This window comes from Nicotiana tabacum, chromosome 17 (genome assembly GCF_000715075.1).
Source record: "Nicotiana tabacum cultivar K326 chromosome 17, ASM71507v2, whole genome shotgun sequence".
NCBI lineage: Eukaryota > Viridiplantae > Streptophyta > Magnoliopsida > Solanales > Solanaceae > Nicotiana > Nicotiana tabacum.
In genome coordinates, this window is record NC_134096.1 from 46,136,471 (window position 1) to 46,163,637 (window position 27,167).

The 27,167-nt window shown below is 38.7% G+C and overlaps 2 protein-coding genes across 2 annotated transcripts; both read left to right on the forward strand.

Annotated features, from left to right (window-relative positions):
* The first annotated feature begins 941 nt into the window (after positions 1-941).
* LOC142171819 (uncharacterized) lies at positions 942-2,256 on the forward strand. Its single transcript, XM_075235524.1, has 3 exons — positions 942-1,424; positions 1,473-1,703; positions 1,897-2,256. The coding sequence occupies exons 1-3, from the start codon at positions 942-944 to the stop codon at positions 2,254-2,256; spliced, it is 1,074 nt and encodes a 357-aa protein (XP_075091625.1).
* Positions 2,257-3,151: 895 nt separating this feature from the next.
* LOC142171820 (uncharacterized) lies at positions 3,152-4,024 on the forward strand. The gene has a single exon (XM_075235525.1). The coding sequence runs from the start codon at positions 3,152-3,154 to the stop codon at positions 4,022-4,024; it is 873 nt and encodes a 290-aa protein (XP_075091626.1).
* Positions 4,025-27,167: the final 23,143 nt, after the last annotated feature.

The window sequence follows — 27,167 nt, forward strand, 5'->3', positions numbered from 1 at the left end:
GAGTCATCGGCGCCAAGGTCATGAAGTCGTCGTGACGTCGTCTGACTCGTCTCTATCGTGCCGAGGTTCTCACTTTTCTGAGTTTTCTCTCACAGTCACAGCTCTTTGCCTCTTTGGCTAGGTTTCTGTTTCTTCCTTTCTAATTTCTTGTAGTGAAGTGAAACTAGGGAAAGACTAAAGAGGGTAGGAGTTGGGCCTTATTGGGTTGGGCTGGGCACTAGGGCAATGCAGAGAATTAGAGATACAACATATTGGGTTGGGCTGGGTAGTATAGGTCCAACATAAATTTCTTTAAAATTCGGTATTTCGGTATATCGAAATTTCAAGATCCTAATACCGAGGACCGAACCGTTATACCGAAAATGTAATACCAAATTATACCGAAAAAACCGAAACCGAAATACCGAATTAATTCGGTTCGATTCGGAATTCAGTTTTTCGGGTTTTATGCTCACCCCTAGTCCAAATCACCCAACGGAGCTAACTGAATCATCAAAACTCTATTCCGAAGTCGTTTACACATAAGTCAACTTCCAGTCAACCATTTCAACTTAAACTTTCAACCATGAGACTAAGTGTCTCAATTCATTCTGATACCTCACCGGACCCAAACCGACTTCCCCGACAAGTCACATAACTTCTATAAAGTACAAAATGAGCAGTAAATGGGGGAATAGAGCTATAACTCTCAAAACGACTAATCGGGTCGTTACATCAGTGATATAGGGTGCTGGGAGAAACAGGAAACAACATGGTACATGGTTGAATCATCTGTAGAAACATGCTAATGCTCTTGTAGTGATTAAGGATGTGGTGACTATTACTAATACATTCCAAGCATTGGAGAAAGTTCGAAAGGATAAGGAAAAAGAAAGTCAGGAATGTGGGTGGCCAAGCATCTCTCCCTGTGAGAGAGGGTTAATATTCTTAGTTGGAATGTTATGGGCCTAAATGGCCCTACAAAGCAGAAGGAGGTCAAAATTCTATGCAATGATCTGAATGTGGGGTTAATTGATTTGTTGGAGACTAGAATTAAATATAATAAAGTAGAAGAAGTAGTTAATAAAATATTTGGTGGATGGCAATTCCATTCAAATCATGCCTCACACTACAATGGAAGGATTTTGATACTATGGAGATCAGACTACTATAAACTTACTGTCCTCAGTGAGAATGCTCAGGCTATTACATGTGCAGCAATATTTGTGCCATTGCAAATGGAATTATTAGCAACATTTGTGTATCCTTACAACTTAAGAGAAGAAAGGAGAGAGTTATGGGAATATATTTGCCATTTATCTGGAATGGGACACAAGCCATGGATACCTATAGGAGACTTCAACTCTATGCTACATGTAGAGGATAGACAAGGAGGCAACCCGGTCACAATTAATGAAGTAATTGATTTCCAGTCATGTTTGGATGTAACTGGTTTAACTGAATTGCCAAACAATGGATGCTCATACACCTAGAATGATAAGTCTGAGAGTGGAAGGATTTTATCTATAATTGACTGGGTGTTTGTAAACGGTGAATGGATGGACAATGTGGTAGACTGTAGAGCAAAATTTTTGCCTGAAGGTGTGAGTGATCACAGTCCTATTCAGATCACACTAGCACAGACTACCAACCAGGCAAGGAAAATATTTGGATACTGTAACATGTGGAGTACTCATCCAAAGTTTAAGAAAATTGTGGAAAATGTATGGTCTCAGAGTATTGGGGGGTTATAAAATATTCCAAGTAGTTAAGAAGTTAAAGATGCTTAAACGACAATTGAAGATCTTACATAGGGACCATTTTAGTAACATTGTGGAAGAGGCAGCAAATGATAGAGTTAATCTATTGAGGAGTCAGGAGGAACTCCAAAAGCTCCCACTGAACAATGATTTTTAGCTAGAAGAGAAGGTTATGGGGGAAAAATTCAAAAGGTCAAGATACTTAGCAGAGATGTTCCTTCAGCAGAGAATTAAGGCAGCATGGATTAAGGTAGGAGATGACAACACCAAATACTTCTTCTCAGTAATTAAGCACAGGAAGTTAATGCAGGCAGTCACACAACTACAAGACCATAATGATCAAATGCAGTATGAACCGGATACCATAGCAGACATATTTGTTGATTACATTAAGAAGTTATTGGGTGAACAGGGAGAATGCAGAGGAGGTATAGTCCATTGGTTCTTGGAGAATAGTTACAGGTTAATTGCTAACCAACAAATGCAACGGTTGGGACCATATACTGATAAAGTGTAAAAGAAGCTATGTGGAGCATCAATGTGAATAAAAGTCCAGGACCAAATGGATTTGGAAGTATTTTTTTCAAGGAAGCCTGGGATATTGTGGGCTCAGATGTGACCGAGGCAGTATTAGAGTTTCTTAGAAATGGGAAGCTCCTCAAGCAAATAAATGGTACTATAATTATATTGATCCCAAAGCTTGCCAATCCTTTAAATGCTGGCCAGTTCAGGCCTATCTCATGTTGTAATGTAGTATATAAGTGCATCTCTAAGATGTTATGCAAAAGGTTGAAGCAAGTACTGCCACACCTAGTGAATGAATCCCAGGCTGTATTTGTTCAAGGTAAATCTTTGGTCCATAATGTCCTCATATGCCATAACCTACTGAGGCACTACCAAAGAAAGACTACTCCTAGGTGCTTAATGAAGATAGACCTAAGGAAGGCTTATGACATGGTTAGTTGGGACTTCTTAGTAGAGTTGATGCTAGGATTTAGTTTTCCGAGTAGCTTCACACATCTAGTTATGGCATGTGTGACCACTACTACTTTTTCAGTCAAAGTGAATAGTACAGGACATGGGTATTTTGAAGGAAAGAGGGGCTTACGTCAAGGGAACCCAATCTCTCCATTGTTATTTGTCATGATCATGGAGTACCTCTCAAGAATTCTAAACAGTATGAGACAGCTACCAGACTTCAGATATCACCCAACGTGTAAAAGACAGAAGCTTACACACTTGGTTTTTGCTGATGATTTAATGATCTTCTGTAAAGAAAATGATAGCTTAGTGAAGAGGGTAATGGAAGCATTGCACCACTTTTCAGAGGCATCTAGGCTAGTGGCCAACATTGATAAATCAAACATATTCATAGTAGGAGTTGATGATGAGACAAAGCAAGAATAATTCAAATGAGTGGTTTCACTCTGGGAGTTTTCCCTATCAGATACTTGGGCCTTCTCCTATCTCACAAAAAGTGGAATAAAATAGAGTGTCACCAATTGACTGTTAGGATCACAGAGAAAATCAGGGCAACTTCTGCAAGACACTTATCTTATGATGGGAAGTTGCAGGTCATAAACTCTGTGCTATTCGCGGTTCATAATTTTTGGGGTGCAATATTTGTGTTGCCTCAGAGTGTGTTGAATGAGGTAGATAGAAAGTGCAGGGAGTTTTTATGGGAAAGCTCAGAAGAGGAGAAGAAGTTGTCATTAGTTTCATGGGAGAAAATCTGCAAACCTAAGAAGCAGGGTGGTTTAAAAGTAAAAGGATGTAAGAATTGGAATAAAGCTTCTATATGTAAAATGATTTGGTTGATTATGGAAAAGGCTGATAACCTATGGGTAAAATGGGTGCATGGTCTCTATATGAACAATGGAGTGGATTTCTGGAATCACATACCTCAGGCTGATAGTAGTTGGTATTGGAAGAGGCTACACAAACTGAAGTTGTGCATGGTGAACTGGTATAGGAATGGAAAATATAGTCTGAATGCGAATGGTAAATATTCAGTAATGCAAGGATACCTAAAACTGATTGGAGACACACCAAAAATGGATATTGTAGAGCTAGTGTGGAATAGAAGTAGCCTACCAAAACATAGGTTCATCCTGTGGTTGGCTGTTCAAGGTAGGCTATTGACAAAGGAAAGGATGTTGACAATGGGACTACAATGTGAAAATACTACGTGTGTACTGTGTAATGGAGCTGGAATGGAGAGCGCTATACATCTTTTTTCTAATTGTTTATGGTCTACACAACTATGGGAGATGTTAAACCAATAGAGTGGTACCAGACTTCAGCAGTAGGATGCTCTCCAATCCTTAAGCAGACTATAGAGTAGGAGATGGAGTGTGATGAAGAAGAGCATTATCGCAGCAATGTATGGAACATGCTTATACCAGATTTGGCAGGCAAGAAACTGGAAAATTTTTAGGGACTCTACTGTACAGAGTAGTCTCATAGTGCAACAGATCCAAAATATAATTAGAGAAAGAGTGGATATGATAAAGAATTCAAAACGAGCTAGGAAGGCTAGATACATAATACATAGGCTATGTAGTTAGTGATAGATATTGGATGTCTTAGATGAGTTGTTAATTTGTTTTGTATACTGAGGCTTTTCCTGGAGTCGCCAGGTAAAGTGCTCTCTCTTTGTAAATTTGAATTTGGTTGATTAACTGGTAATACAATTTCACATTTATTACCATAAAAAAAAACTAGAGAAAGAATCTCTTTTACATGAACTGGAGGAAATTGCAAAGGTGTAGAGGCTTCTTTGAGGCAAAATTCCATATATTTACGGAATAAACAAGGCAACAGTAACACAAATTTTTCAACGGATGGCCAATGCTCACAAAAGGTTCAACAAAAATGACAAGATTGAGACTGGAGGAGTGATTCTAGAAGACAACAACTTGGTCAGGGATCACATTGTGGAATTTTATAAAAATCTATTTATTGAGAAAGAATCGTGGAGGCCATAATGGCATGATGATAAGCTAGCTATGCTCTCTGATGATGATATTTGGTGGCTGCAATGGCCATTTAATGAAGAAGAAATGTTGATGCACTGAAACAACAAAGCTCCAGGTCGTGATGGGTTTAATATGCTATATATTTTATCAAACATGTTGATGTTGGGATATAGTTAAAACTGATATACTGAAGACGTTTGAGTTATTCTATGTTGATGGTACATTTGAAAGGAGTGCTATCTCTACTTTCATTGCCTCATCCGCAAAAGAAAGGTGCAAAGTAAATCAATGACTACAGGCCCATTAGCCTTCTTGGGATCATCTATAAACTCATTTCAAAAGCTCTTGCTGAAAAGTTCAAGAAAGTCATTGGCAAATTGATCTCTGAAAATCAACACATTCATTACTGGCAGGGAGATTGAGGCTGCCTTAATAGCCAATGGATGCCTTGAATGAATTAGATTTGGAGAAAGCCAACGATCATGTAAAATTCTCAAGCTTCACGATAAGTGCCTTTAAAGTGAGTGGCTATTGAGATTAAAAGATCACAAGGAGGAGCTTTGGAAGGAAGTGGTCATCACCAAGTATGGCAAAAAAGATTTTTATACCCCAAAACTAGTGATGATGCATAATGATGTTGTTTTGTAAACACATTTGCAAACTCATGGATGAATTTCACAGCTTAATGCCAGAATCAGAATAGGGAATGAGAGGTATACTAAACTTTGGAAGACAGATGACACGTTAGAGGGAAACTGATGGATACAACAACAACAAATCCAGTATAATCCCACAAATGGGGTCTGGAAGGGCAGTGTGTGCATAGACCTTACCCTTACCTTGAGAAGGCAGAGAGGCTGTTTCCGATAGACCCAAGAGGGAAACTGATGGAGATTTTTCCTAATCTATAAAGTATGGACAAAACAAACACATCTTGGTGCCTCTTCTCTTAAATATTTCTGGAGTAGCTTGGGTGATGCTCAAGATGTGACAGAAGTATTGTTTTGCTGGCAAGGACAAAGGATCAAGAAAAGGAAGAAGCAAATCCGGAGACTATCCCATTATGTAGTTGGAAAGAAACAGCAGGTGTTTTGAAGGAAAGACACAACCTCCATCTATTGTAAAGTATAGACGCTCTCCAATCTTGTGTCAATTGTGTAGGAGCAATACACTGGACGAATCCAGCTTTTCTTTTGGACAATTTTCGGAAGCTTTGACGTTGTAACTGTTAAGATGATTTGATTTTCTCATTTGTACTTTTGTAGTACCTCCTTGGTACCATTTTATAAATAAAAAACCTTACCTTATCAAAAAAAAAAATGAATCACAGTTCTAAAATACATGCAACTAAGAAAAGGCTTACCCAATGAGAAGCTAGATTACTATTGCTGCCAATTAGACAGTTCAATCATCTTTGACATCACCTGGGACAAAATATAACAAATAACTAAGTACTCAGGAAAGCTCTTACTTGATACATAAGAATAAGAAAAATAACAAGTACTTAGGAAAGCTAATAATGACATTGACCAAAACAACCAAGACAAAATGCTGATAATATTTCATATATTTAGAAGCATTAGATATGCTACTCTAGATAATTGTCTCCTTTCCTATTATCCTAAAAATAACCAACCTAGAGGTCATACCAAGGTGGCAAAATTTACCCAAGAAACTATGACCCACCCAGAATTTAACGGGTTGGGAAAGAACTATTTTACAAACGGGCTAGCTAAGATGGGCAATGCCCAAGTTAACCCATTACATAACCAGTCTAATAGTCCAAATTGATCTGTGATATAGCCCACACTTGACCCGTGGACTTGCTCTAGCTTAATCATTGTAATGGTAAGATCCGTAAGTCTGGAATTCCTATAGCTTTTAAAGGAAGTTGTACAATCTTTACATTGAAAAGTTACTCCAGTTGCTTGTCAGGAGACTTGTTCCACTCTTTTTGGGTTCTTCCCAATTCCCACGTCTCTGTGTTTTTTTTTTGAGTTTTGTGGTTTTGCAATTTATCTTTCTCTGTTTTCTAACATATATATATATATTCTAAAGGATGACTAATTTTTAAATATTTGGACAACTATTAAATAGTACTAAGTTCCCCCTTTTTGCCTTTTTATAACAGCTTGTATTAATTAGTAAAATGTGTACATTGAAAAGCAATTTTTTGACATAAAATGTTATAAGAAAAGTTAGAGTTAGCACAAAATTTATTAGCTACTGAATGTACATGTTACAAAAGGACAAATTCAAGTCTTCCTATAGTAGATGGAGTGTCCTTTAAAATAGTAAAAACATGGGTAAGTTGAGCATGTTGGGTTTTGATCCGCTTTTTAGTGGTTTAGCCCATGTTGACCCAACCCGTTACGGGCCCTAGCCATACCTAAACAAATAGTGCAAAACAATCCAATCCTAACTAAAACAAGGTAAGCACTAGCGCCAATGATAACTGAGGAAGAACGTTGTTAGTTCTAAGGAGAACAAATTCTCTCCATCATCAATAAGAATGATCCAGAGGTCAAAAGTGTGTTGATCAGAAAAGGAAAATAAAGAAAAAGAATCTACTAATCATTGTAATTCTACTAACATAATAAGACGTAGTTATGCAAGTGTTGACTAAACTATTACTATATATGTAAAGAACAAACTTTACGATTCGTTTAGGCACCATGCAATAGCAAGTGGAAGGGGGAGAAACTTACATAACTTGTTGCAGGTAAGTAGTTTCCAAACCACCTTCATGTGTGGGTACTGATAGCAAATGGTGTTGGCAATGAATGATTCAGTTGAATTCACTCCAACTGCACGTTTCAGTTCAAACGTCGATGTACCCACATGAAAAGCTTCTAAACAAGACCGGCAAGTGTACAAGATAACAAAAGAAAACCTTGGACATGAATTCTTCTTGCCTAGATAAATTAGATGGCCCACGGCATACATATCAAGAAGCACATCTTGGGCAACACTGCTGGTGATATCAACCTCCCATATTCCTTTGATGGGTGGATCATCATGATGATGAATATCATCCACATAATCTCTCACTCTATTGTATTATTGTGCACCTCCATTTCATTCTCCAGATCACGAATGATTAGAATAGCTAGCCGTCCATCTGGGTACTCGAATATCTGCCATTTGTACAAGTAATTCTCTACAATTATACAATTATTATCCGACCAACAGGATTTCAATAGATTACCTGTGCGAGCTATCAAAGGAATAAGCCCGTTGTGCACGCTCCACCCGTTATCATCCAAGTTGTAACCATAAATATTTGATTTGCAATCGCTGTAAGAAAATTCAACCAACTGTATGTACAACGTCTTCTTGGAGTAGTCAGTAATCTTAGAATTTTGACATGCCATTACATATTTCCAATAAAAGGGGCATATTGAAATCCAGCATCTCAAAGCTAGTGTGATTCATCATATGGTGCACCACTAGAAATCACATAAAGCCGCCCATCAAGGAAAAACACAAACGGCGCGGACTTGTGATCTTTCAACTTTGGCAAGCCATCAACCCATTGCCTAGTGCAAATATCATAAACTTTGACTTCTCGAGGGTAAATTATCTCATCATGCTGCTCATTATATATGACGTCACCAACAAAGTACACTTTAAAGTCACCAGCAGTATATCCCATTTCCCGATTAAGAAGCTTCATCCGTTTGTAGGACAAAACGTAGTACACGATGCACTCATCAGAGTCAAAAGCATACACACCTATATCTTCTTCATTTTCGCCAAAAAAGATTACTGTGGATGACCAATTGTTGTAATCATAGGGCACTTCTTTAAATGTCTCACTATCTGTCTCCACTCTCATTTTGTTGGTGATGGGCATATTCGTCTCCATAATCATTTCTCAACCCTAAAACTTCATTCAACATAGAATCAAAAATAGAAAGATTTAAGGGCTGTGAAGGAAGAAAGAAAGTCCATATTAGGAACAAGGTTTTTTTTAAAGAAAAAATACATCTATTCTTATCTTCAGCGAGAGTCAGAAAAATAATAGAGAACAGGTTATTTTCTAGGGAGCATACCCATTCCAAATTAACTATTCGTTCTAGCCAGCATTAGAAATACGATATTAAGCTCACTCAAACGGAATTAGTGAGACAGACAGAAGCCGCTAATGTACATATCAAAAGGGTTGAGGCCCTGAGCTGTAAGGGAGAGACCAGACTCGCCGTCGCAGGTTGCCCGAGCTGCAGGCTTGCGGTTTGGTGACTTGGTACGTGGGTCTGCCGATTTTAGTGAAATACTTGTCCAAATATAATTTTAATCTTCAAATTTATTTATTTTCAACTTAACATTAAAAACTACTACTATATTTTATCAAATCTCATATTTTTTATATCCAAACAACTACTAATTCTTCTTTTAGATTTAAAAAAAAAATAACCCTTAAGTTTTTTTGTTCCAACGGGGAATGCCCCTTTTCTAGTTTAAGGGAAACTAAGCTTAAGAGGGAGTGAGCCTAATTTAGAGGATTTGTGAGAATTTTAAAGGGACTTTTACAAAAATACCTTAGCGGAGGAAGATAATTATCCGTCATTGTCCCCTTGAATATTATTTTACACTTGATGCTTCTAAAATCTTCCCTTCAATTATCTTTTGACCATTTTAACTCTAAATTTCCTTAAAGATCGTACAGTTACATCAGAAATTTTTAGAAGGAACAGGTATTGTGACAAAGAAATAGGTATTGTTGTAGATGTGGGATGAAGCTTACATTGAAGATATAGCACATGAGATTGAGAATGTTATTGTGGGAGTTAACGTGACATCCCCTGCTTAATCAGCACACTTCCGCTCGACACTCTCGGTTCTTAATTGATTTTTAGTAAAATATTTCTCAATTAACTGATTTGTTGTTTTCTTCAACAAGTAAATGAACTTTATTCTGATTAGTTCCAATTGTAGAGAAGATTAATACAAATTATTCTAGCCAATTGATAAAAAAAATCTTGAAATGATAAAGTGATAAGAAAGTTGTCTATATTAATTAAATTTTAGAGGATTAAAAAAGCTATAATTTGAAGAAATATATTTACATTCTTGATTAAAGAAATACCAGTATACCTTTGATTTAAGTTTATACTTAACAAAAAGTATATAGGGTGCATGTTAAGAAACCATACAGATTACTGAATGTCCTGTTACAACAGGAGGACTATAAGAAGGCAGTGGAACATATATGGGGACAAGCCATACAGGGGCACACTATGCATACCATTTGCAGGAAGCTGAAACTGTTGGAGATACATACTAGGGGAATACAAATAGAATACTCATCAGTGGAGGTAAAGCTCAAACAATTGAGGGGGGCCTTCAGACTATACAGCAGGCTCTGAATGAGGATCACCTCAACCCACAACTGATTGAGCAAGAGCAGAACAATATTATGCTAATTGAGAAATGGGATGCTATCCATGAAAAGATCCTAAGGCAGAAGTCTAGGGCTATCTGGATTACTCATGGAGATTCCAATACTAAATATTTTCATGCACAGTTGAAGGCTAGACAAGCAAGGAATAGAGTAACATCTGTTTGTACAGAACAGAATATGAGGCTAACAGCCCATGCAGATTCAATAGGAGTTTGTGCAATTTTTTTAAAAATTGCTAGGGGAGGCTGCCCCAGTACTACTTGGAATTGACATCTAGTCTAGGAAACGTGGTTAACAAGGAATTGAGCTAGTTAAGGTTTTGGCTAGCTTGATTAAAGGGTTTTGAACTAGAGATGGAAAAAACTCGACTTGGACTCATATCAATTGTTTGCATTGCTACCCAATTGGACTTGAGAAAGTCAATTTGGGCATAACCACTCTATAACCGAGAAGTATTGAGTGGGTACTTATGAATTGAGAGTTATAATACACCCTGATCCGCAAAACACGCATTAACTTAGATTACCCATTAGGTTTGCACCTAGGTGAAGGTTACATCCCTAGGATTTTCCCCATTTGTTTTAAAACACCAAAAACTATTATTCTCTTTCTAGTTACTTTCAATTAGTTTAATCTCGTAGTGTTAATTTAGACAATAATCACTCTTTGTTTGGAAGCGTAATCTAGTTATTTCACGTTCTCTTTTCAAGTATCTACCTTAACTTCGATCCCGACTCTAGTTGGGTATTATAATTGCAATGACCGTTTACACTCACTATTGAGTGCGGCTTGGATGTGGATCAATTTTTGGCGCCGTTGCCGGGGAGATTTTACGGTGTTAGCTATATATTTGAGTGTGTTCGTGAAATATATTATTTTCCTTCCATGTTACTAATTTGTTGAAGTAATCGTAGGTACAAAATGGCGAACAATGATCTCAAAAAATTTCCATTGGGCAAGGTGGACGGCGAGGAGGAACAACTGGATGACGTGCCTCAAGTTCCGCAACCAAATCGTCGAGGCCATGGTCAACAAGACAACGTGCCCCCACCTCCACCACCACAACCACAAGCGGCGCAATACCGAATTTTGCCCAACGAAGGTTATGCAAGTGCAATAGTTCTCCCTCGTATTAGGGTGGGAAACTTTAAAATTACTAATACGATGCTCACTTTTCTAGAGAAACGAGGCTTTTTCAACAGGGCGCCAAATCAAAATGCTTAAAAATATTTGAAGGGCTTTGTGGATATGCGTTGGGGGAGCAAATAAATAAATGTTTTGGAGGATGCTTTATGGCTAAGGTTATTTCCCTTTTCTCTACGGGGTAAAGCTTTAGATTGGTTGGAACGCTTGCCTAATCATTCTATCCATACTTGGGATGAATTGGTGGTAAAGTTTATTGCTATATTTTTCTCTCACGGGCACATGGCTACTCTTAGGGATGAAATATTGACTTTCAAACAAGAGCCCAATGAACCTTTGCATGAAACTTGGGAGCGGTATCAGATAATGGTAAAGGAATATTTGAATAATGATATGACCGATAACATAATCCAACAAAATTTCTATCGTGGTATTAATACTACGAACCAATGTGTGATCAATCAATTGGCCGGAGGCAACTCTATGACAACACCTTATGCGGAGGCATGTGAGATTTTGGATGAGATGGTGGAAGCGTCTTCAGCTTGGCAATCCCGAGTCAATGTTCCACAAGATGATCCCAACATGATTCATCTCCATAAAGAGTTGTAAGACCATGGGCAATCCATTGCCGAATTGACAACAACTATGACTCAACTCGCCAAAGCCCAACATAATCAAGTTCAAGCTCCTAAGAAAGTTCATGCTATGGAAGGGTAAATGTGTTGGTCAACAAGAAGAGGACCAAGGGTCCACAGTTTCAAACCCGGGTGGAGAGTTATGCACAAGATGATGGTAGTTTGGATCAAGATGATTCGTATCACGAGCAAGAATAAGAGGTACAATTTGTGAATAATTACCAAGGCAAAGGAATAATTTTTTAGGCTCAAATCAACAACAATGGCGAACACAGAATAATTAAGGCGGTTGGCACAAAAACAACAACAACCAAGAAAATTAGAGTGCAAACTATCAAGAAAATTGGGAAGGCAATAATCAAGGTGGTTGGGTAAATAATAACAATCAAGAAAATCGAGGATCGAGTTTTCAAAGGCCCCCAATGTACCAACAACCTAGCAGCCCACCTCCTTATCCTTGCCATTGTTTAAGTTCTTCAAACAATAAGGCGGGCCGTATTGAGAACATGTTCAAGCAAATGATGGAAAAGAATACCGATTCGGATGCCCAACTTGCCTCACATACCATATCAATCGGTAATCTTGAAGTTCAAATGGGGAAAATCTCTCAAGATCTTAATACCCATCCTAAGAGTGCACTACCAAGTGATACGGTGGTAAACCCAAAGGGTGGTAATAATACAGGGCATGCTATGGCGGTCATCACAAGAAGTGAAAGAGGCAGGAATGCACCCACCTTAAATGAAAGGCGACTTATGGATGATGACCAAGTGATATAAGAGGAGAAAATCCCAAACAATGATGTTCAAGTTATGAGGTTTGGATTGACATTGATGATAGTGTGGAAGAGACTCAAGAGGAGGTGAACCCGTCAAGGGATCACATTATTGAAATACCGAAGTCGGTAGTGCAAAAAGTTAAGGAACCATTTCTTAAGCCTCCAACTCCCTATCCTTAAAGACTTTCTAAGAAAATGGTGAGAATCAATTCAAGAAGTTCATTCAAATAATGAAAAGTCTCTTTATTAATGTGGCATTAGTAGAAGCTTTGGAACAAATACCCGGTTATACCAAGTTAATGAAAGATCTTGTGACCAAGAAGAGGCCGATGAATTTTGAAACTATCAAAGTCACTCATCAAGTGAATGCAATTGTTCATTCCATGTCTCATAAGTTAGAGGATCCTGGTGCTTTCACGATTCCTTGTACTATTGAGAGTGCCGATTTTGCTAAAGCTCTTTGTGATCTTGGGGAGAGTATCAATTTGATGTCCTATTCGGTGTTTAAAACTTTAGAAATTGGGATACCAAGACCCATATCTATGAGATTAAAAATGGTCGATCGTACCATGAAGAGGCTATTGGGAGTGATTGAGGATGTTTTGGTCCGGGTTGATAAGTTCATTCTTCTAGACGGACTTTGTTATTCTAGATTATGAGGTTGATTATGAAGTGCCTATTATTCTTGAGATACCTTTCCTTGCTACGGGTAAGGCTCTTTGTGATGTGGAAGCCGGAGAACTCACTTTCCGGGTTGGTGATAAAAAGGTGGTATTCCATGTATGCAAGTCTATACGGCAACCAAATAGCAATGAGATGTGTTCTTTTGTGGATTTGGTGACCAATGTTATTATTGATGATACAAGTGCTATGATCAATGTTGGTGATATGTTGGAAGTCGTTTTACTCAACCTTGATGATAATGAGATGGATGGTTTCATGGAATATGTGAACTATTTGCAAGCAATGGGGTCGTACAACTATGCACCCTAGAAATTGTCTTTGGATATTGAGAATAGGAAGACTCGTCCTACAAAGCCTTCTATTGAAGAGCCACCTACTTTGGAGTTGAAGTCATTGCCACCATATCTTTTGTATGAGTTTCTTAGCCCTTGTTCTACTTTACCGGTTATTATTTCCTCTTATTTAACTAATGTGCAGGTTGATTCCACATTGGCGGTGTTGCAAAGGAAGAAGAAGGCTATTGGGTGGACTTTGGCAGATATTCGGGGTATAAGCCCCGCATTTTGCATGCATAAGATCAAGTTGGAGGATGGTGCTAAACCGTCCATTGAACATCAAAGAAGACTCAATGAGGCTATGCAACAAGTTCTCAAGAAGGAGATTATCAAGCTGTTAGATGTCGGGGTTGTCTACCCTATCTTTGATAGTTCATGGACCTCTTCGGTTCAATGTATCCCAAAGAAGGGGTTGTTACCAATGAGAAGAATGAGTTGGTTCCCACGAGAACGGTGACCGGTTGGAGAGTTTGTATGGATTATCGTAAGCTTAACAAAGTCACAAGGAATGATCATTTTTCACTTCCTTTTATGGACCAAATACTCGATAAATTGGCCGGTCGTGCTTTCTATTATTTTCTTGATGGGTACTCGGGCTACAACCAAATTCTTATTGCTCTGGAAGATCAAGAGAAAACAACCGTTACATATCCTTATGGTACTTTGGCTTTCAAGAGGATGCATTTTTGTTTATGCAATGCACCAGCGACTTTTCAACGGTGTATGATGGCTATTTTCACGGACAACCTTGAGGTCTTCATGGATGACTTCTCTATGGTTGGGGATTCTTTTGATGATTGTCTTGCAAATTTGGACAAAGTGTTGGCTAGAGGTGAAGACACCAATTTGGTACTCAATTGGGAGAAATGTTATTTCATGGTTGAGGATGGCATTGTCCTTGGCCATAAGATCTCAAAGAATGGTATTGAAGTTGACAAGGCGAAGATTAAGGTTATTTCTAAGCTTCCACCCCCAACCTTGGTGAAGGGTGTGCGGAGTTTCTTAGGCCATATAGGTTTCTACCGGTGCTTTATCAAAGATTTCTCTGAAGTAGTGAACCCACTATGTAAGTTTCTTGAAAAGGATGCCAAGTTTCATTTCAATGATGATTGTATGAGGGATTTTGAACAATTGAAGCTCAAGTTGACAACTACTCCTATCATTACCTCTCTAAATTGGAGTTTGCCATTTGAGCTCATGTGTGATGCAAGTGATGTAGCGGTTGGGGATGTTTTGGGGCAATGTATCAACAAGGTTTTACATCCGGTTAACTATGCTAGTAAGACCATGAATAGTGCCCAAGTCAATTATACCGTTACGGAGAAATAGCTCTTTGCTATTGTGTTTGCAATTGAGAAGTTCCACCCATACTTGATGGGTGCCAATGTTATTAACCATACGGATCATGTGGCGCTTTGTTATCTTATGAGAAAAAAAGGAATCTAAAGCTCGGTTGATGAGATGGGTGCTCTTGTTGCAAGAATTTGATATTGACAAGACAAGAAAGGCAGTGAAAACCAAGTGGCAGACCATTTATCTCGTTTGGAAGAGGAGGGGAGGCCACATGATGGCCTTGAAATCAATGACTCTTTCCTCGATGAGCAACTTTTGACACTATTAGTGAAAAAGGTACCGTGGTTTGCGAACTTGGCAAATTTTCTTGTGAGTGGTATCATTCCAGACGAGTTCTCTTCAAACCAAAGAAAGAAGCTCAAAAGAGGTTGTCAAGATTACTATTAGGATGAGCCATACCTTTTCCGTATTTGTACAGATGGAGTGATTAGAATGAGTGTACCGGAAGAAGAGCAAGGTGATATTCTTGGAGCTTGTCATTCTTCGCCATATGGTGGTGTCATCGTGGTGGAGCAAGAACGATGGCCAAAGTTCTAAGTTGTGGTTTTTGTTAGCCTACTATTTATAAAGATGCAAATGACTAAGTGAAAAGATGTGATGAATGTCAACGGGTCGGTGAAATTTCAAAGAAAAATAAGATGCCTCTCACAACCATCTTGGAGATTGATATTTTTGATGTTTGGGGCATTGACTTTATGGGCCCTTTTGTGAGTTCTTATGGAAACACTTATATTTTGATCGCGGTGGATTATGTGTCCAAATGGGTTGAGGTCGTTGCCTTACCCAACAATGAGGCTAGAAGTGTATTGGATTTCTTGAAGAAGAATATTTTTACAAGATTTGGTACTCTGCGTGCAATCATAATAGCAAGTATGGTGTTACTCGCAAGGTCACAAATCCATATAATCCACAAGCTAGTGGTCAAGTAGAAGTCTTCAACCAGGAGATAAAGAGTATCTTGTCTAAAATAGTGAATGCAAACAGGACAGATTGGTCCAAGAAGCTTAATGATACGTTATGGGCTTATAGAACGGCTTACAAAACACCTATCGGAATGTCTCCATACCGGTTAATGTTCGGGAAAGCTTGTCATCTTCCGGTGGAACTAGAGCACAAGGCAATGTGGGCCTTAAAGAAATTGAGTCTTTATTGGGATGTAGCTGCTAACTTGTGGGTTTCACACTTGAATGAATTGGATGAGTTCTGGTACAATACGTATGAGAGTTTGTCGGTGTACAAAGAAAAGATGAAATATCTTCATGACAAGTAATTTGGAACTAAGAATTCAGAGCCGGTGATCTAGTGTTGTTGTTTAACTTAAGGTTGAGGATGTTTCCCGGGAAGCTTAAGTCTAAGTGGAGTGGTCCGTTTGAAATTGATGGTGTGACACCCTACGGTGCATTGGATTTGAAGAACAAGAACAATGAAATATTGTGAGTCAATAGTCACCGGGTGAAGCACTACTTGGAAAAAGTTGGAGAGAGCCACGTGGTGGCGGTTATTTACTTCACTTGAGTATGCTATGACATTGTGTAGTGCCGCGACGTTAAATAAGCCGCTTTTTGGGAGGCAACCCAAGTTCTTTTCCTTTTTCGTTTTGTAGTTAGATGTTCTTTGTCATTTTTTAACTTGATTTGAAATGTGCTACATGAATGAGTTTTAAATGAAAGAATGGTGGACAAGGTTGTGTCATTGAAGCAGAAAATGCGGACCACACTTTTCTTTAGTATGGCCGCAAAAAAAATGTTGCCACCGCATAAGGCCTTGTGCGGTCGCAGATTTCATCTGCGGACTGCACTTCCTGGAGCTAACTTAGATACCAAATGACAGGGTCTCTGAACTTTTTACCTATCAGTGCAGGGCGAATGTGCGACCTCAGGGAGAATTTAGTGGACCGCACAAGAGTAACAGACCACTAAAGGCCAGGTAGAAGAGTGCGGCCCGCACTTGAAATTGTGTGGCCGCACTCGAGTCTTTACCCTCTCAAAGTCTCTGAGTATAAATAAAACTTTAGGCTTCATTTTACACTTTTCACACTTTTGAGAATTACTGTTGCTCTGAGAATCTACCTGAGGATCTAGCACTTTCAAACACACTCACCCATTTGCACTCACATGTTCTTTGAACATTTACATCATCTAGTACGTTTCATTTCATGTTGATTTTGATTCATTTTAATTTTTGAATTTATTTTTCCTTTTTAGCTTCTTTTTGGGTCATCTGTTATATATTCCATCATTGTATCCATGCGGGGTAGTTTATAATGGGTAATTGTTAAAACATGCTAGCATGGTTGGGTTAACTAATTTCTATATGTATACCATGTTGCCAAATATATTTGAAGAATGTTTTGCAAAACCTAGGTAAAACTTAAGACCTGCTCGTATGTTCTTTGAATATGCGGCCATACTTGGAATTGTGTGGTCCGCAGTTTGCTCGTTATGAAAACTAGTGGTTGGTTAGTGTTTTGCGGTCGCACTATAATTGTGCGGACCATAGAATTTCTAGAGAGGTCTCACTTTGGTCCGCATTGTCTATCATATGCTTGTCCTCTGAGACTCTAATATACATATCGCACTTTAAATTGTGTGGGTTCCATCAGAGAGTAATCATAATAGCCCCTTGCAAATCTGTACAGAAGTATGGCCGCACTTGGAATTATGTGGTCTGCACTTCCACTCAACGGGCTGCACTTCAAATTATGCGGATCGTACTTCCCCCATTTCTGCAGTAAGTTTATCCAATTGTAGCCCCGTTACTTTTATGTTATTCTCACTTACTTACTTGAGTCTTAACTATGTTGAATCACGATTTGTAACTGACAATTCTCTTTGTGTTAATACAGACAATGGTACGATCAAGAGGACGAGGTGAATCTACCAAAGGAAGATGAGATCCTTAAAGGGGTAGAGGCAGAAGTACCTTGCCCCCATGTCTGTAAAAGACCATACCAAAGAAAGCAATAGTAGGTCCAGGGAGAGGTAAGACCTCTCCGAGTCTATCTCATATGCCCCGTCTAGGGAAGCCTCCGAGGGAAACTTTGTGTCTATTCCGGAGGAGCACACTGAGGAGCAATCCAGGCCACAGGGTGATCTGAGCCTCTGGATGTGCCTTCTACATCCCACAAAACTTCCCAGGGTTCAGAAAGTGTCAGCCAGGAGTCCGAGGCAGCTATTGCAGGGTCTAGTTCTGATGATTCCCCAGATGATGGGAGAAGGGGATCTCGTACACAGGATGGTTTAGCTCGGATAAAGTAGAAGGAGGTCTAGGAGGATAGATTTGTGAGTTGCCAGGCATTCTCTGATTTCCGGATGTGGTGGCATTTGAGGTCTTTGACTCATGAATGGTAGTTCTTAGTGAGAGATCTTGGAAAATACAATCACACAGTTTTGGGTGCCCTAATGTAGGCCAATATTTATCTTATGGCACAGCAGAGTAACACTTCTTACCCCTACCCCAGCACCATTACTGATTATCTGATAGATGCTAAGGTAGAGCCCAGGCCATTTGACACCAAGGTCAAGCCGACCGGGCCGTTTGAGTGGTACAAGCTGCAGGAACCGAGGAACCCGAAGAAGAGTGCTCAACCTTCTACTACTGCTGGCTAATCTGATGAGCCAATAGTGGTAGTTTCTGGTCCATCTGATATTCCATCCACATATGATGAGCCTTCTACTAGTGCAACAGTTACTATGCCCGAGCCATCATCTATAGCTCCTTCCATAGCTTCTATGACAGTTCCTACTCCATATTTGACGTTGGTGCCCATGCCTACAGGTTCACTATCTACTCTGCGAGTCTCCCAGACATTGGCGGGTCTTAACAATTGGATGCAGGCAGCTGCTTCAAAGTTGTCTCAGATATCTAGTACTGTTATAGGGCAGTCATCTACACAGTCACCTCGGATCCCTCTGACATTGATGAGAAGATGAGCAAAATCTTGGACAACCAGAAGGTGATTATGGACACATTAATATAGCATGGTGATGTGATCAAGGGGTTGACCAAACAGTTAAAGAAGATGACGAAGTCCTAGGCCAGCAAGAAGTCAGTGGATAAGCTTCAAGCTGAGGTGACCCGGCTAGCTACAGTCGGAGATTTGCCATTTGACATGTTGATTGACCCATCCCAGCCCTACCCAGATCCATCTACACATGATGCTCCCGCTGACCAGTCTGAGGAGCCATGTCTTGCTGACGATACTGCTAATGTAGTGCGTGCGATATTCACTTCTCCATCCACTCCCAGACTTGATGATGATATTCAGTTGGCTGAGCCAACTGGGACTGATATTGCTGGGGACACAGTGATGACTGAGGACACCTAGGGAGTTTCTTCGCCCTCTCTACTTTTTCTCTTATTTTGTTAAGCATTGGGGACAATGCTTATTTTTATTTGGGGGGGGAGCCTATTTGATACTCATTGGATACATTTGGATATTTTGGAATGTAATAATTGGATAATTCGGTTTTATTTTTATTTTATCTATCTTTTGTAGTTGTTACTTTCATTAGCTTCTTTATTTGTTTACTTTGATTTTGCTTATGTTAGTAGCTTTTATGTTTTTCTTAGTAGTGTGGATAATAAGCCTTTGGTTTTCTTAATGCCACGGTTCTTTTCAAATGTGGTCTTTTGTATAAATCGGGTGACTCTTCCCGAGGATGGATGGTGTGACAACTTTCTTAAGGGAATGAGTCTGTTTTGTGTTTAGGTAATAATAGTCATAAGTAGTAATGAATAAAATCCCTAATCAATTCATTCTCTAAAAAGAGTAATCCATGCTACATTTGGCACCAACACACTTAACTACATGCTTATGGTTTGAAATAAGGTTTTTGAAAGAAAATGGCTCTAGTTAGTGACTTTGAGGTTCTTGAGTTGACTTTGATAATCATTGAGTGGTTGATTGGACCATAGTGACCTTTAACTTGATTTTGATCGTTGTAGGCTTTAGACTCTATCCTATTTTACGGTCTAGTTGCATTAGATGTGAGGTGAGTTTTGTTGCTAGTCCAAGTACTTGAATGGATAGTCTAGAACTTGCTCTGAATATTTTCAAGGCGAAATTCTAGATTTTCTTGGTTTGGAAGATGATTGTAGGCTATCCTTGGCCCATTTGAGCTTTCTATTTCCACCATATGTTTGTTATCCCTAGTTAACCCTTTTGAGCCTTTAGCCTTTCTCTGTTGGTAACCATGTTATAAGCCTTTACCCCTTTTGTCTATAATCTTCTCTTAGCACACATACCTTCCTTAACACTCTTATGAAATAAGTGGCTTAAGGCATAAGTTTGGGAAGAAAGTTGAGGAATCTAAAAGAGGTATCAAGGCACCAAAAATAGAAAAGAAATGATCTCTATAAAAAAAAGAAGGCAAGAAAAGATAAGAACAAAAAGAAAAAACCAAAAAATAAATTTAAAGGGAGATTGATGAAATTAAAAAGAGGAAACTATCTCTAGTATGAGCATCAAGGGAGAAAAAGAACTAAATAAACAATAAATAGTGATGGCAAGTCTCTTTAGACCCCAAGAAAAACAAATGCCTCTAAGGGTTGGTAAATATGAGCCAAGAAATGAAAAGGTGGAGTGCCTAAGGAAGGGTGTAACCACTTATCTCATATGGTATCCTACCCCAATCCAAAAGTCTTCATTACAACCCGAAAGAAACCCTACTTGATTTTGAACCAAGTGAGCTTACATTAGTGGAGATCTACAAGAGGGGCAAGTATAACACCCCAGAAAATTTTGAAGTACTTAAGTGTAAATCCCCCCAAAATTTCGCAAATGAATTCAAGGTTTCATGGTGCCGGAGTAGGCTTACGTGTTTGAGGAGTAGAAAAATGCATTTCTGCAGACCACATAATGGTCGCAGAGTAAGGCAGGAATGGACAGGTTTGGCCATTCTGCGGTCCTGCAGAACTGTTTTGCGGTTGATTATGCGACCGCAGAACAGGTATGCGGGCCGCATAGTGACCGCAAACCCAGGCAGGCGACAACAGTTTTTGGGCACAAATTGTGCGGCCGATATGCGGACCGCATATCCATTTTTCGATCGCATATCCTGTTCTGGAGCTTCATTTTTGGGTTTTTATAACCTGACCCTACTTCGTTAAATAGACACAATGGACCATTTTTTAGCTAAAACCTTATGTTTTTAGAGTGAGAGAGTGCCCTATAGTGGGAAAGTATTCCTCAACAATTTGTTCATCAATTCTTGCTCAAATCCTGGAAGATTAACAAGGAAATCTCACAAGTTCTTCATCTAAGAGGTACGGTTCCATACCCTAGTTTTCAATTTTGAATTTGGGTAGAAGATGGTTGATTAGGAGTATGATTCTTGGGTATAAGAGTATTATTTATACATGCATGTACCAATAAGATTTGTGGGAAGATTGTTGAGCTTAAATAAGTAAAGATTGGGTTGTAGAATGAAGGAAATCTTGTAGAAGAACCTTGTAGCCAATATTGCACACCTAGTGTTTGATAAATTGCTCAAATGAGCTGAAACCATGAATACCTTCCTAATTTGTGTTCAATTTTTGTTATGTCTCAAAATAGTTTGGGATTGCTAGAATTTCCGGAACGTTGTAGTAATTTAAGGAAAGCTCAAAGCGAGGTATTTTGGCTAAACTACTCTCTTAGAATTGAATTCCATGATGTTCCCGTAAGTTTCAAGTATGGTTGTCTCAAGTTCCTTATTCTATGTTCCCAGTTGTTTCCAATAAATTCGATTGTCCCGAATAAGCAAAGTGTTAAGAATTATGTATTCAAAATGTGTTTCGAATGTTTCTATCACATTATATTATCCTTAGGGAATGTGTTCAAGAATGATATGCGTATTAAAATGTTATGTCTTTGAGTCATGTTTCAAATAAAGGTTATGATGCCAAATTGTGTGAGAAAATCTCAATATGCTTAAGACTCTTAATTGCTCATATGTGTACCTAAAGTATTGATTGGAAATGTCTTATTGTTGATAATCTATAAAGATGATTGGAAGTGAAATAAGTGAATTGGGGATATAAAGTGTGGCCAACGTGCCAAAAGTGAAAGTTATACTTGTGGCCAATGGTACCAATGAAATGAGATGATGTGAGAAAGATTATGAAATGAGCTTTCATCCAAATGTTCTGAAATGGACTTCGAAAATAGAATTGCCTAAAAGCTTATGAACTTAAGTGATGCTCATAAGTGGTTGTATTAACTAATGCTATACTTTGTAAGTAGTTTCGATGTATTTTGCGTTCTTACATATTCGTGAGTTGAAATTGTGTATTGCCCTTTTTGGGGGAAAGCATTTCAAGAATAAATGATGTGTTACTTATTTATGATTTTAACTTGCGCTTCAATTGCCAATCATTTTACTCCATTTATTGGAAAGAAATCTATTGTGTTTAAAGTCTTCATTTCTAATGAACTTAAAGTTGTGATTTCCGGAATATTCTATATATTGATATTTATGATGATGACCCGTGAAAGAAAAGAAATGAAAGTGTGAAACATAAAATACAGTCATTATGCCATGAATAAAGAATCATATGTATGGCCAAAAGGGCCAATAAAATAATGATATTGAAAGTTGTTGAAAGTGCCAATGAGGCTATATACGGTATGAAATATTATGAGGTAAATGCATTTGTATTGTTGTTTCCTTTGTAAGCAAATCAAAAATATTTTTGGGAGTATCGATAGTCACCGAGGAAGGGTAGGTTGAAATAACCTAACCCCGAAACTACACGTGTCGGTGTAAGAGTGGATTATAATTATTCCTCTTATTTAGGATGAGATTGATGTAATAAAATTATTCTCTTTAATTGGGATGATATTGATTGATAGAAAATGATGATGTCGATCCATACGACATTATGGTGAGACGGCCTAGCCGATCAGGTCGTGATCGGATGTCATGCCGCACACATGGTGGTGATTGTGTTTAAAATTGTAATTGAAATTATGATTGTGGTTTATGTCTCTAATGAGATAGCCTAGCCGATCGGGTAGTGATTAGACTTTGTGCTAAAGGTGCGGTGGTATTGGTATTGAGAGTGATTGTGGTTGATGTCTCTAATGAGATGGACTAGCCGATCGAGTCATGATCGGACTCCATGCTAAAAGTACAGTGGTATTGGTATTGTGAATATTGGTAGTTGTGAACATTGGTATTATGAACATTGGTATTGCGAATAGTGGTATTGTGAACAGTGGCATATCGGTGCTAAAGATCTCTCAACCAAAAATAATGTTATCATCATATTTTGATTATCACTTCACAGTGTTATCTTCATATTTTGGAAATTATTATTTTTTAACTTGGCATTTGAATATCATTGATTGTTGATTGTTGTTTCCATGGTTTTTCCTTTCTTATATTGGCATTCTATTTTGAAAGAGGACAATTAGCTTTACATACTAGTACTATTCCATATGTACTAACGTCCCTTTTGTCGGGGGCGCTGCATCTTTAATGGATGCAGGTCATTCACCAGCGGGCAGCTTTGGTCCTCGTTAGCAGTCACTCTCTATTCAGCAGATTTTGGTGAGCCCTACTCTATTCTGAGCCTGATATTATTTGAGTTGTACATTGTGTTTTGAGGTATAGCCGGGGCCTTATTACCGGCACTTCTATACTACTCTTCTGTTGTACTTAGAGGCTTCGTAGATAGGTTATGGGTGGTAGTCGAATGTTGGGAATTGAACTAGAAATGTTGGAATTTGGAAAATATGTTTTTTATTATATCTATAAACTTGTAATACTTTGAAAATTATAAATGATGTTGTTAATGGGAATGAAACGGAAGTGGTCAATGAATTTTTTTCAGTATTTGATTAACGGAGTACATCTCCTCTTTATTCAGGGATGAATTTGGGTATAATAAAATCTAACATGCTTGATCAGCCGGGTTTACTCGGTTGAGCGCCGGTCGCGCTCCCCGAGTTTGGGGCGTGACAGCAAGCTTGTGGTACTTGAAATTCTACTTGTGACATTCCTTTGTGAGAGAAGAGTGAATCCTTCATTGCTCTAGAAATTGAGTGTTAATTCTTGAAGTGAGCATGGCATATGGAAGGTAGAGGAAGAAGATTTTGGAGTCCGCCATTATTTACATGATAGAACAAGAGTCCTTGATGAGTGAAGTCAATTGTTGAAGCTCAAATGTCACACTAAAGTTATATACACATAACATATGTTTTGTCACCTTAAGTTATATGTACGTAACATATGTTTTGTCACTTTGTTAAAAATACATGAGTATTGTGAGTAATTGTTGGTCCTAACTAAGTATGAATGACTTACAATTGACTCTTTGAAATGACCTTTCAGTTAGAGGAGGTGGGAACTAACCTATTTGCTTGAGGACAAGCAAAGACTTAAGTTTGGGAAAATTGATAAGTGTGGATTTTAACCACTTATTTAGTACCTTCTTGCTTTAGTTTTAGTTTGAAAGTATTGATTTTTTCCCCCAAAACTAATGAAATCAGTGAATTGTAGGCATGTTGGAGGATTAGAGCTAAACGAAGAAACCTAACTCAAAAAGAAGTATTCCGGCTCAAAAAGGCAAGAAGGAGAGATGTAGGTAGAAGTGCGGTCCGCAGAAGATTGTGTGGTCCGCAGAAATACATATGCAGTCGCAGAAAGAGACCAGAAGCCTCACAGGAGTTTAAAGAAGCGTGGTCCATACACCAAATTGTGCGGCAGTAAAAGTTGATCGCACTGACAAGATTTGAAAAGTTCATAGAGGGTACAAAAAGACCAAGTATGAAGCCTCGCCAAAGTGCGGTCCGCAGTCAAAAGTCTGGCCGTAGAAATTGAAGTGCAGCTGTAGATGGAATTATGCGGCTGTAGAATTCTTCCCAACTCATGAGAAGAAGAAAAGTGCGGACCGCACATGAAATTATACGGCCGCAAAACCTCTCGAATGGCATTTTTATTAGCGAATATTTGGGCACTATAAATAGATGGAAAATATTTTTTTAGGGCAAGTTTTGTATTCTTAGTAGTTGTGGCGGTTATATTTTACCCTTTTGTGAAACTAATGACAAATATTGGGGAAGCATCATTAGTTTTATCAATTAATTGTAGTTTATGACTTTAATTACTTCTTCTACCTTGTTTTCTTTGCTTTCTAGCATGAGTTGCTAGATTTTATCTAGCGTTGTGACCCAACCCTATTGTGAAACCTTATGGGTTATTAATTTTAATGTTTGTTTATGATTGAGTGTTTATTATTTAGCATTGTTTATACATTATTTATAGAATTAATGGTAGCAAATATTGATTCATGCCTATTTAACTTAATTTTTGCTTGAGAAAGATGAACTTAGTCTAGGAAAACTTGGCTAATAAAGAATTGAGCTAGTTAAGGTTTTGGCTAGCTTGATCAAAGGATTTTGAACTAGAGATAGAGAAAACCTGACTTGGACTCATATCAATTGATTGCATTGCTACCCAATTGGACTTGAGAAAGCCAATTTGGGCATAACCTCTCTATAACCGAGAGGTATTGAGTGGGTACTTGAGAATTGAGAGTTATAATACACCCCGATCCGCAAAACACGCATTAACTTAGTTTACCCACTAGGTTTGTACCTAGGTGAAGGTGACATCCCTAGGCTTTTCCCCATTTGTTTAAAAATACCAAAAATAATTATTCTCTTTCTAGTTACTTTCAATTAGTTTAATCTCGTAGTGTTAATTTGGACAACAATCACTCTTTGTTTGGAAGCGTAATTTAGTTATTTCATGTTCTCTTTTCAAGTATCTACCTTAACACCCTTCATAAACTCCCTGAGGAATTCGACCCCGACTCTAGTTGGATATTATAATTGCAACGACCATTTTCACTCACTATTGAGTGTGGATTGGACGTGGATCATATACATGCCAAAATTAACAATATCATAGTTAAATCATCAAGTATACACAATCTCAGCACATTTATAGTGACTGGCACAAGTACCCCTCAATCATACTCTCATGACTCTCACGATGCCTGGCACAATGCCCCCAAATCATACTCTCAACATGCTTACGGTGCCTGGCACAGTGCCCCCTGAATCATACTCTTAGCACGATCATGGTGCCTGGAACAATGCCCCTGAATCATCACACACACACACACACAGTACTATACGGGTGCCTGGCATAATCCCCTCACTAAGCACATATCATGTCCCTACACTCATAGGACCCAAAGTAATATGGATTATCACCTAACTCTGGAGGGACGGATCTTAGCCCAAGCAGTGATCGGATCAAAAGTCAACGATCAATATCAATCATCCCAATGTGGGAATTTGATGTAAGTGTCACCTCACAATCAATATCAACAGAGCTCTTTGGCCCAAGATCAATCATCAACACGCTCAATATGGCTCTATGGCCCCAAATCAATCATAAATCTCCTCAAGTCTCAATATACCAACATCTCACAATATCATAATCAATATACCATACAGAATATGCCAACGTGCCACAACTCAGCTCAAACCCATGTCACACACAAGGACACTAACAACATTTAAGATAACATATCAAATCCCATAATCCACGTTTAGTAATTCATGGGTAAATAAGATATATCATCAAAATCAAGCAGAAATCATTTACCCTCAAAGTGGTGATGAAACTCTCCTCAAACATTGCCTCTAGCCGAGCTCCAAAACTCAAAATAGTAAAAATAAGTCAAACCCTCAAAATATAATCTCCTGCCAATAATTTCTGCATCTACAGACAAAATGGTTTCTTCTACGAAGTGTGATGCCGCTTCTATGGCAAAACCTTCGCAGATGCAAGATTCACTAATCATGTTGACCTCTCACTTCTGCGACACTATTCTGCATTTGTGGATGCGCTTCTGCGCAACACCCTCGCATAAGCGGCCCCGCACTTGTGCAACTCCCGCGCATATGCGATCCCCCTATGCCACTTCCACATTCTACTTTTGTGAACAAATCTCGCACATGCGGCTCTGCAGGTGCGATGCACCTGGCCGCCAGTGCGATGCACCAGATCTCTGCCAAAACCAACAATGCCATAACTCACCAACATAGCCCGAAATCAATCTAAAACACTCCATCCCCCCTCCTCCCTCCCCCGCCCCGGGACCCCATCCAATCGTA

Bases quoted from the DNA above. Each gene is read 5' to 3' on its own strand.
- LOC142171820 (XM_075235525.1), top strand. From the start codon at position 3,152: ATGAGTGGTTTCACTCTGGGAGTTTTCCCTATCAGATACTTGGGCCTT.
- LOC142171819 (XM_075235524.1), top strand. From the start codon at position 942: ATGGGCCTAAATGGCCCTACAAAGCAGAAGGAGGTCAAAATTCTATGC. The intron at 1,425-1,472 runs GTAACTGGTTTA...TCATACACCTAG, and splicing joins ATTTCCAGTCATGTTTGGAT to AATGATAAGTCTGAGAGTGG. The intron at 1,704-1,896 runs GTATGGTCTCAG...AATGATTTTTAG, and splicing joins TTAAGAAAATTGTGGAAAAT to CTAGAAGAGAAGGTTATGGG.